Source organism: Asterias amurensis, chromosome 3 (genome assembly GCF_032118995.1).
Source record: "Asterias amurensis chromosome 3, ASM3211899v1".
NCBI lineage: Eukaryota > Metazoa > Echinodermata > Asteroidea > Forcipulatida > Asteriidae > Asterias > Asterias amurensis.
Window position 1 is genome coordinate 21,626,051 of NC_092650.1, and position 12,315 is coordinate 21,638,365.

The 12,315-nt window shown below is 39.3% G+C and overlaps 1 protein-coding gene across 1 annotated transcript; it reads right to left on the reverse strand.

Moving 5' to 3' along the window:
• Positions 1–5,830: 5,830 nt before the first annotated feature.
• Positions 5,831–11,118, reverse strand: LOC139935031 (ADP/ATP translocase 1-like). The gene is made up of 2 exons (XM_071929482.1): positions 10,958–11,118; positions 5,831–7,789 (listed from the first exon to the last, which is right to left on the reverse strand). The coding sequence occupies exons 1-2, from the start codon at positions 11,075–11,077 to the stop codon at positions 7,007–7,009; spliced, it is 903 nt and encodes a 300-aa protein (XP_071785583.1). The 5' UTR covers positions 11,078–11,118; the 3' UTR covers positions 5,831–7,006.
• Positions 11,119–12,315: the final 1,197 nt, after the last annotated feature.

Here is a 12,315-nt window from a genome sequence, read left to right on the forward strand (position 1 = left end):
ACGATTTTTTAAACTGTTTTTTCTTTCAAGAACATTCAACGAACCCAACTGTCATTCAAATGAATAAGCAACAATAATTGAACATTTTTCAGAAAAGAAACTTGCTTTGTACTCAGCTTTTCATTGTAGCTACGATGTGGGTATGGGTATCGTGCAGTGAAAAATACTATGCTTTCATAATGTGGAGTGTCATTATTACTACCTGGACACGGACTTCTCTTGCCCAGTTTCTTTGATGACAGAATTCAAACATCATGTAAAGAGCACACTTCCATGGTTAGAGGTAGACTAAAGAAGGCAAAGGCACGGGCCAAAGATGGGTTTAGATGGTGGAGGAGAGAGGTACCGTTTTGTTTAGATGGTGGAGGAGAGAGGTACTGTTTTGTTCCTGCATTGGGGGCATCCAATGGGTGGCAACACTTGCTATGTGATTATCTATCTACTCGGCATACGCTTTTCAAAGACCAACTCGCCCGATCCAAGGCAACGTGTTCCTTTAAGAAGCTTACCAAACAAGAAAACCTCAATGGACAACTATGGAAATACTAAAAATGGAAACTAATATTATGTATCCCCGGTGCAAATTTAACATCTATTATATATCGTTGCGGTACCGGCTGCCAAAACATAGGATTCGAACTGCCTCTAGCTACCGGGCAATCTCTGTAGTCTAGTTGGTAAGACACTGCTTTAGATGTTGTAAAGGTCGTGGGTTCGAATCCCACCCGAGTAATCAATCTACCTGTGGTATTTTTTCACAGGACTCGGGACTGAGTATTCAGTGCTCACTTAACACACATCGGTGTATGGGTAAAAAATGTTACACGTCGGCTACCAAACACCTAAAATATCCCTCATTACACGGGTACACGACACCAATTGAGCACCGGTTTAAGGGAGACATAATCGTGCATGTTCTAACGGGAAAGTTATTTTTCTCGTTAAGCGGGTTTGTACCATACACAATCAGACATTCTCTACGGGTAAATCTGTGCACGTTATATTGGTCACACAGCGCCAAAATAACCCCCATTTAGCGGGTACACTGTGCAACTGATGCGCCACAGTCAGGGAGACAAATTTGTGCGCATCACAATGGAAAAGTTATATTAAAAGGCACAAGCTTTGTACTGTACAAGTGAGGACCTTTTCTATCTGGTGATATGTACACGTTGCATGGTCACGTATCGTCTGAAATATTAGGCATTACGCGGGTACAGTGAACGAGAAATGCACCACGTCTGGGAGACAAATTTTGTGCACATCACAGTGGAAAAGTCATTTTCGCAATTAGCACACTTTGTAACGTCCATATGGGGAGCTTTTTTGGATACACGATGTCGGCGGTTTAGTGCACATCCTAATGGAAAAGTTATTTTTCTCAGTCTGTGGCTTTGTACCATAAATATAGCGACCTTTTTCTATAGGTAAAATTGTGCACACGTTGTAATTGTGACATAACTTTCATTCTACACTGAACAAAACAATCTAGAAATTGTCGAGAATAATACAACTTTCACAGAATTTTTTTTTTTTTTATGACGTAAAGACAGTTTCTCTTATTTTTAAATTTGTATCCGGTATTGCCAATGTAATTCATTGCCTTTTAATTTTAAAGATGCTACATCAGATTTGTGGCCCCAAACATTAAAAAATATAACGCAAAAGGTTTAACTTTTACTTTTAATGGTCAGGAACCATGACAAAAATTTAAAACGTTTCTTAAAAAACACATAAGAATTGGTCACGTGATGTATTGTTTTTATCCCGACAAAAACTTGTTTTGAGCACTTTATTTCACTGCTACTAATAATTGGCGGACTTTTTCAAGCAATGGCTCAAATGAAAAGCTTGTAACTTTCTCGACTCCCATCAAAATACCTATTGAATTTTAAATTAAAAATTTTGGGTCAAATCCGCAAAAAATCTGACAATAGCATCTAATATTTGCATTTTTATAAAGTTGTTGTTAATTTATTACTGTAAGTTTTCTAGAAAGAAGTAGTTTTCCACGAATTTGATTTCGAGACCTCAGATTTAGAAAATCACGAGTGACAATTGTTTTTTTTCTATCATTGTTGTTATTTCGCAACTCCGAATCAAGCTCAAATTTTCACAGGTTTGTTAATTAATTGCATTAAGTCCTCATTTAAATGGTTCAAAGTGTGCGAGTCGACTGACTACATCACCAATAGTGTCCACTGTCCAGTCTCTTTTACACCCCCCCCCCCCCCCCCCCCCTCTCTCAACGTGGTTGGTGGTGTTTGTTGTGTCAGTCGACTCGCACACTTTAAACCGTTTAAATGAGGACTTTTTCTACAGGTGTGTTTGTACATGTTGCATGGTCACACATTGCCTCAAATAACCGTCATTATGCGGGTACACTGTGCGACTAAACGCACAGCAGGTAGATGACAAATCTGTGCACATCACAATGGAAAAGTTATATCCGCAAAATACACACGTTGTACCGTACAAGTGTGGACCTTTTTAAACAGGTAATGTTGTGCATGTTGTATGGTCAGTCAACGCCTAAAATAACCCTCGTTGTGCCGGTACAATATACTGCAGTTTAACAACAGTGTGCGGAGACAACTTTGTGCACATCATAACGGAAAAGCCAAATTCTCAACATACACACGTTGTACCGTACAAGTGTGGACCTTTTTAAACAGGTAATTTTGTACACGTTGTATGGTATCTCAGCGCCTAAAATAAAACCCAAAACCCGGTACACGGTACACGATACTGTAGTTTTTACAACAGTGTGCGGAGACAAGTTTGTGCACATCATAACGGAAAAGCCAAATTCTCAACATACACACTTTGTACCGTATAAATGAGGACCTTTTCAATGGGTAATTTTGTGCATGTTGTATGGTCACTCAGCGCCTAAAATAACCCTCGTTCTGCCAGTACACGATACTGTAGTTTTACTACAGTGTGCGGCGACAAGTTTGTGCACATCATAACGGGAAAGCCAAATTCTCAACATACACAGTTTGAACCGTGCAAGTGTGGACCTTTTCTATGGGGTGATGTGTGCACGTTGCATGGTCACTCCTCGTCTAAAATATCCATCATTGTACGGGTACACGACAATGCATTGCTGCAACCTGCTAGCTACTATTTTATACATTTTGTGCACATCAAAATGGAAAAGTTATTTTCTCAACATTTACACTTTGAACCGTACAAGTGAGGACCTTTTTAACAGGTAATTTTGTGCACGTTGTTTGGTCACTCAGCGCCTAAAATATCCCGCATTGTACGGGTACACGACACTGTAGTTACTGAAAGGGGGGGACACATTTTGTGCACATCATAACGGAACAGTTATTTTCTCAACATTTACACTTTGAACCGTACAAATGTTGACCTTTTCAATGGGTAATTTTGTGCATGTTGTATGGTCACTCAGAGCCTAAAATAACTTTCGTTGTGCCGGTACACGATACTGTAGTTTTACAACAGTGTGCGGAGACAAGTTTGTGCACATCGTAACTGAAAAGCCAAATTCTCAACATACACAATTTGAACCGTACATGTGAGGACCTTTTAAACAGGTAATTTTGTGCACGTTGTACGGTCACTCAGCGCCTAAAATAAAACTCATTGTACGGGTACAAGACACTGCAGCGCTACTACTACTACTCTATAGGGGGAGACCGTTTGTGCACATCATAACGAAAAGCCAACTTCTCAACATTCACACCTTGTACCATACAAAGAACTATTGGAAAGGAATTGGGACTAAAGTGCCAACCAAAATTACAGAGTTTTTTTAGGATAGGGTTGGGTTCAAAATAAATAACTTATTTTTAATTTGTTTCTAAGTTTTAGTTCATCTGGACAAAACATAATCTTAATTTTTTTCATTGGTAAATTATCAAACACAATTTTCAAATCTGAATTGACTCGGTGTGAGTTAATTTAAGTCCCCCCCCCCCATGCATGCGGTTCAAAACGTATAATTTTCATTATGCGCATGAAGATAATGTCGTCATTCCCCCATTTTCTTTTTTTACCAGTATTGCCATATTAAATTTAACATGTACTGTAATTTGCATTTTTTACCCTTCAAAATACTTTTGAAATTGCTGTCTGAAACATTACCTGTACTAGAAAGTCAGTTTCCCTTGTGTGACACTGGACACTATTCGTACATGTGTAATTGTCAAAGACCAGTCTTCTCACTTTTTAGTGTATCTATCATAACAGTTCTGTGAAAATTTGAACTCACTTTGTTGTCGAAGTTGTGAGATAATAATGGAAGACACCCAGTTTTGTAAATCATCAGGTTTCTTTGTAACATATTGGTGTCGGATCATAGAGCAGTTACCAAAAACAAAATGAGAAAGTTTTTTGTAGCGACATCATGCAGCCAGGGCAGATCCGAGAAAATCTGCTCCATGAGAACGTCTGACCCCAGTGGGCAACGATAAAGGTGGTCAATTAATATTCAAAGAAACTGGAGTTTACCCTATGTTTTACTGCTCAAGTCCACTTCTGCAAAATTGTACTGTTAGGGGCCACCTAACACACTAAATGTTGCGCATTGAACATTAAAGGAACACGTTGCCTTGGATCGGACGAGTTGGTCTATAAAAAAGCGTTTTTAACCGTTTGTTATAAAAAGCATATGGTTGGAAAGATGTTTTAAAAGTAGAATACAATGATCCACACAAGTTTGCCTCGTAATTGCGTGGTTTTCCTTTTACTGTGCGAACTAACACGGTCGGCCATTTATGGGAGTCAAAAATTTGACTCCCATAAATGGCCGACTGTGTTAGTCGACGAGGTAAAAGGAAAACCGTACAATTTTGAGGCATGTTTGTGTGGATCATTGTATTCTACTTTTACAGCATCTTTCTACCTATATACATTTTATAACAAACGCTTTTCAAAGACCAACTCGACCGATCCAAGGCAACGTGTTCCTTTAACAGTTCGTTGCATAGTCTTTCGGAAAATTGGCTGCAGGGTCGACCCAGCCCCCCTCTATGTCCATTTATGAAAAAAAAGAAAGAGGAAATCGGTTGCCCATGGCAACAACACCCTAGCAACAACATCCTTAGCAACAGCCATAGCAACCAATTCTGACACCACCAAAAACAGGTACTCATCAGTCTGGTACTTGTTCTCAAACACATGTACTGTATGTATACTGTATAGGATACCAGCCAAGCCAGTACATATCAGCCTTTTGTCAACACATGGTTCTTGGACGATCTTGGCTCGTAATATACAAGGTATTCTCTATAAATTACGGATGAAATATTTCTTCGGTCAGCCGACCGTCATCATAATCAATCACTCACCCCAACTGTCATCGTAATTGTCCTACCCAGACCCTTACCACAATCAAGACATCATCCAAGACCCTAACCCTCCAATTTGGATTGATGTCCAGTTGATGCGCTTGATGCTCAATAGACCTTTATCACAGTGTGGCTGGCCATCTTGATTTTACTCCATTCCAACTCATTGTAGCCAAACTAAGGCAAAACGAAATCATAGTCTGGTGCCATGTTTGCGCAACGAATGTTAGTATTCATTACTGTTGTGGAAACAGGGAACATGACCAAGATAGTGACAACGTCATTAAGGTCTATAAACCTTATGCAGTGACCTCATCCAGCCACCATCTCAGAGGTTAAACGATGATGAAACAATAAAAACGCACAGATCTGTACAGCCAATTAAAAGGGTGAGGGCACCCTCCTGATATGACATCAGGCGCATAAGGTCCATACAGAGCAAATTCAGTTATCCCTTCAATCTACAACTCTAAACACACTTGATTAAAGAGGCGATAAAATGTTCTTAATTCACTTGAAATCTGTTTTATTGAATCATTGCATACTGCTACCAAAGGGGTAATCACTCCAACATGGCCCAATGCTGGCTAAGTGTACATGGTTCCTGTTACATTGGACAGTGGGATATACTATCTTTATAAATAGTTTCTTCTTGCACTGCAATATTAATAAACACCTAGGATTCACATTTAAGTTAAATAACAATACAGAAACTGAAGCTCAAAATTGTTTAAAAACAGTTTCCCTTTTATGCAACAGTTCTTACCCACAAAAACAAAATCATCACACATTATCTAATAAAAATGCAAAACCAATAGTAATTTTCTATCATTATTGTCGTGATCGTTTACACAGTACATCTGGCAAAAAAATGCCAACCGTACAAGACATCGGCATTTCACTTCGACAAACAAGATTGTTATTATTAGTATATAATTAGTTCCATGTAAAATGAAAGCAGTATACCTTATAAACGAGTGTGTATCGGAGCCACTTTGTGTCACGATTCACTTTGGTTTAAATAACTCGTATTGATATGAGGATTTTTTCTGTATATAACTTTTAGTGTGCGTCATATATAAACGTTTGAGATACTTTGTTTTCTAAGTCTCGCAAAATGTCCATGAAATATTTTGACAAAATACAATATCAACAACCTGGATAGAAAGATGCCCACTAATTGTGCAAGACGCATACAGTGAGCATAATTACACAGCAAAAAAAGAAGTTAGCCTTTGAAAAGTGTTTTAAGGTCGGGTGTGCAAGTGTTTCCAACATCATTTTTAACAGTGAGTTGGATTGGATCACATTTGAAATTGTGTGCATCTCTACGGATCAAAAGACATTCTTAAGTTAGTGTTGTATAGATTTACAACTGTACAAGTATCAAACATTCCACACACTATATCTCCACATTCAAGTTAAAACCAAATTCAATTCCTTATACAGTTATTCTACAAATTGTGGTGTGTTTTTTCTCTCTCTTGTCTTTAAGTAGTTGGATAGCTAACAATGAAAAATATTTCTGACAAAAAGACGCCAATATGTATGCATATCACCACAAAAGTTATGGTTTAAGTCATGAATACATTTTGACGTCAACAAAGCAGTTGGACCAGGTCACCTCCCCCTCCCCTTCAAAAAAACAATTTGGGCATATCTATAATGTGTCAGAAAGCCACTCATTATGAAATGAAGGCCTTGACTTCGTCGTAGAGCACCAGTACGAGTGCACCGCCTGTACCACGGAGAACGTTGGAGAGGGCTCCCTTGAAGAAAGCGTTGGCTCCTTCGTTCTTTGCGATCTTCCTCCAGCAATCAATGGTGTTCTTGTACATGATGTCTTTGCGGCCGGACTGCATCATCATGCGTCGACGAACGGTGTCGAAGGGGTAGGAGATGATACCTGAGCATGTGGTCACGGTCTGGGCTACCATCCAGGAGATGATGAGATTCTTGGACAGGTGAGGGGGAAGCATACCCTTGGCGGTGTCGTAAAAGCCAAAGTAAGCTGCTCTGTAGATGATGATGCCCTGTACAGAGACGGAGAACCCACGGTACAACCCAAGCATGCCATCGGACTTGTAAATACTGCTCAGGCAGTTGCCGAGACCAGAGAACTGACGATCAGCACCAGCTTTACCCACATCAGCGGCGAGACGGGTACGGGCAAAATCAAGAGGGTAGACAAAGCAGAGAGAGGTTGCACCAGCGGCACCACCAGAGGCGAGGTTACCAGCGAAGTATCTAAAGAATTGCTTATTCTTGTCAACTCCGCTCAAAAAGACCTGCTTGTACTTGTCCTTGAAGGCAAAGTTAAGTGCCTGGGTTGGGAAGTAACGGATGACATTGGCCAAGTTTCCACGCCATAAGGAAAAGAAGCCCTGCTCTTTGGTTACCCTTGAGAAGCAGTTTGCAATGCCAGTGTACTGATCAGCCTTGGCAATTTGTGTTGATGCATGTTGGACCTGCATAAAGAATTAGAGAAAGAAATCAAATATTTAATTGATTTATAAAAAACCAATATTAATAACTTATATAATTATAATTGTAATAATGTGTAAACTTTGCCGCAAGATATAGATGAATTTGATGACATACTAACATTAGATAGCTTGTATGTCAGATTTGTGACGATTTACTCGTTTCTGGTAACATTGTGGAAAAATAAGGGCAGTGTTCTCCACACACGTAAATTGGGAGGGCGGACCGGCCTCCTAAAATTTAGGCCGCCCTGCTTAATTATTGGCCGCCCTGCCCAAAGAAGTACAAAGAGACTATTTTTAGACTGCATTTAATAAGATCAAACGAGTACCTGACAAGCCAGAGCTGACTTCAAAATTATAGCATTAGAAATGCGATCATAAACAAACGTTAAAACACTATGTACACACGGCAACATGGTTCGTATATGCCAAGTGCATATGCATCAACCAACCATGCACACACACCACGCTCACCATCAACGATGAGAATACCCACTGCATGCATAGTGCATGAACAGTCCGCACGCTGTGATTGGCCGTTGATATACTCCAACACAACACGCACGTTCACAAACTAAGAAAGAATTACCACACAGTGCCGCACGCATGTACAGAATGGTACGGTGTACAGCCTTGAAGCATGTTCAAACATGTCAACTTTCGCCCATTGAGGGCGTGCGCGATGCGGGGCAAAGTTCATTGATCCTTGAATCTCGATTATTTTATTACAAACGAAGTTCTTAACAGAACCGCAAATCACCAATTCATGGAAATGGTTTTGGATGGAAAAAGTATTATTTAGGGCCATAATTTGGGGATAAGATTGTCCAAAAATGTGGGGGGGGGGGGGGGGTTTCCGTCCGAGCATGGTCCGATCACCTGCTTTCTAAATTCCGACGTGCGGCATGCCGATCATCCCTTTGAGGTTATTGGTGCGGCGCACAAAGCAAAATGTATAACAAACTGTAGTTTTGATTTAGTTTTTTAAATGAGGAATTGTTCCAACCGAAATGGATGCCCATCAATAGGTAGGTAGCGTCGTCGTAATACATTATTTTAAGAAAATGGTTTTCTCAAGCATTTGTTGCCTTCACGTCCGCTGACGTCATATCAAAATGGGCCGCCCTCCTAAAAAAAAAGTCTGTGGAGAACACTGAAGGGAAAGGAAAAAAATTATATTCATAATGCATGTTCATCTCATTTGAATAAATGAAATACCGACGGTTTCATAATGAATGAAAAAGGGGTGGCAGGATCCAGAAACTTGTAACAAAAAAAATCAAGTTTCCCCAAAAGATCTTGGGAACATTCCCATATTATTGATCATATTATATCGTAGCGTCATAACGTTATCGACCCTCATATGTTTTCGAACCCCAACTTTGATTCCCATTTACCGCGTGTTTGTGCGAGCTGCACCGGTGACAGAAGCTATGCAGTTTACTCACGGTCTGTATTTTCATCAGGCTTAATCATGCTGAGAATAAAGTTTCCTGTCGTTGGTTATTCTCAAACATTTATAACATGATTGATTTTTGGTACACATCTCTAGTGCATTATTATGCCAACATTCAAATGAGTCAAAGAAACATCATCCAACCTCGAAAATTCAAAACAAAATTTCCAGACCTGTATGCTTCGTTTTTGAAAGGGCAAAGGCACCAAGGCATTTTCTCTTTGGCAAAGGGCACCCTATGAGGAAATTGAAAATTTCTACTGGAGCATTTCAAGGGCACCAAGGCAATGACAAGGGGCAACGGAGGCAATCGCCTCCATTGCCTCCGTGAAGTATCAGGCCTGAATTACTATCTGCTAGATTGAGTTTCATTCTAATTTAGTCGCTAGATGGATCACATGAGGTGGTTACTATTTGGGATTCTATGATGTGCCATTATTGGGAAGAAATTGAAATATTTTAAGTGAAAATAAGATTAACTGCATACAACTACTGTAATAAATTCCGATAAGCGTAATAAATATTAAGTCTAAATTAAAGAGAAAACATCATAGATTGGTTTCTTATCTCCTGAAACCAAACATTACTGGTCTGAAATGGAGGAAACATGGGTTGTTATGAAGTGTGAGTGCATCAAGGGGGTGTGGGGTGTTTTACTTTCATGCCTTAATATATCTCTGGATTCTAATATAGTAGCCATAATGCCTTAGGGCAAAAATGTAATTAAATTTGTTAAGTAGTAATTGAATAATATTTTTGATTTATTTTGCACGCCATACTAGCTCCTGAATATTCAATAACATACCAACCAATGAAAGTTGTGAAAACATATGACGTTGCTCCAATGCCGTGCATGCATATAAGCACTGTTAATGGCGGACTGTCTCTCGCAACGTAAAACCAAAACTTTAAAAATTTCAACACACCATGAAGTGTAACTGTAAGTGTTATTGTTAAAAAATTTGATAGATGATTTGAAAAAAATCGTTTAGTTCTTTATTGTGAACAATTTTCCTGTTATCCTACTGAAAACACATGACACCAGGATATAGGTATACTTTACATTAAATAAATTGCAACATGAACGATAAATCCCAACCAAGGAAGAGTTGACCTAATGTTATGTCTCCCCCCCCCCCCCCTAAAGTTGCATGCAGGGAGATGCGGAAAATTCGGACTAGTGTTTAGTTTCTTGATATATATACATTTATAATGAATTGGCACCACCAGAAACTAAAATAAAGGGATCGATAATGGCAAAATAGAAGCCACGCTATTTCACCTCGGCCAGACAGTTCTCACTAAGAAGGGAGGTCACCAACCAGATGATGCATTACGCAACGTCTTTCGTATGCAAATTTTGTGAAATGTCCAAAATTCTACATCCAATAATGTGGTTCTATTCGTCGGGAAACCGGTTGGCAATAACAACAAAATCCGGCAACATAACTGTGGAAATCAAACAACATTTCTTTGGTGTATATTCTTTATTTACGCTGATAAAAAGATCAGAAATTTGATTTACCGGTAGGCTATTCGTTCACAGCATGCGTGTCGTAGTGTGCATGCATGCATGCGTGCTGCGGCGGGGGGAAATGCCCATGTGATTTTACTGGTCGACGAGTGTGGCAAGGTTACCGATTTTCAGGCTCTTAAAAAACAGTTTATTACACACGAATTTGGAAAATAATTACCTGCAATAGCAACTTGACTCTTTCGATGGGGGCTACAGCCGTCTTAGAGATGGCTGCAGAGATTCCACCGGCCAAAAGATCCTTCACGAAGGAGGTAACGGCTTCTTTGCTGATCGACATGATGGCTTTCCCAAGTTGTAGAGGCTGAATTTCGCCGGTAACGTAACAAAATGGATGCCCACGTTTAGTGACGTCATCGACTGCCTTTTTCCCCTCGCTTTTTAATCCACGGTATAAAATAGTTCCAAATTATTTGCAATAATTTTGAGCTTGTAACTTAAAAAGATACAGAACTTTAAATATTTAGTTCATTTTGTTATTTAAGTTGTATTTTTTTTTTATATTACCTGGATCTCTCCCATTTGTGTGTAAATAAACCTTGCGCAATAATAGTACTATCCACTAAGTGAAGCGGCATAAAGACACGTGACTTGTGAGGTAATTGATCGAGGAGGAATTTCCCTTCAATTGTACAACTTAATTTTGTAGTAGGGTGCAATAATTAAATTTCTAATCTCCAAAATAACTGCTTTACCTTTTTTTGTTTTTAAACACTGCTTTATGCACACAGTTTTATTTAAATAAACAATATTAGTGTACATTTGAGTCACACCGGGGCGGATTTGTTCTGAGATAAAAGATAAAGTAGATCATATTCTCTACGACATTACGGATATCCCTATTATCAAAATAGACGAGTCCACTCACTTGCGGGTTTGTGGGTCAGAAGTCTTGTGGGGGTGTGCGTAGAGTAGGAAACGCACTCAAAGCTATGCGGAAATTACTCATTTCGTTGGATTATCTTCCCCGGGTTGACCTAGGTTTCCCCAACGCATTCGAATAAGTTTGGCCCATAGAGCTGCATGATTTTGACGGGGCTCAGCCGCTCACTGCACCCGGGTCAGCCATAAGAAGTAGGCCTGGCTAGAGGCTGGTGCGTCAAGTCCTCCATCCATTCCAATGATGCTTCATGATCAAGACGAACAAACTTTCTCAACGCCATTTTGTTTATAATTCTGCGGGAACTTTCAGCATGTAGATTTAGCCCTTCTTATTTTTTCAGTAGTTTGGACACAAATTTTAACCCTAAAAACAGCGACTTTGTAAGCATTTAGTTGTTTTGGGGTTTGTTTTTTTAAGCCGAGTACTTTTGTATCAACTTGATCCTGTAAATTAATTTAGCGTTGCAGTTTTACCATGAAAATAATTTAACGACTTTTACGTTTTGTGAATACACGAAAAAAATATTTTACTATCTTTTCGTGAATCCACAAATAATGTGCGTAATGCACAAACTTAAAGTAGTTCCAGTAGTTTTTATCACATAGGTGTGATAAAATTGCTGGTGTGAAAAAATG

What these genes read in the sequence shown, in the direction of transcription:
- LOC139935031 (XM_071929482.1), bottom strand. Translation starts at nt 11,077, where the DNA reads ATGTCGATCAGCAAAGAAGCCGTTACCTCCTTCGTGAAGGATCTTTTG. An exon ending in GAGTCAAGTTGCTATTGCAG is followed by an intron (nt 7,790 to 10,957) that starts GTAATTATTTTC and finishes TTCTTTATGCAG; the next exon opens with GTCCAACATGCATCAACACA.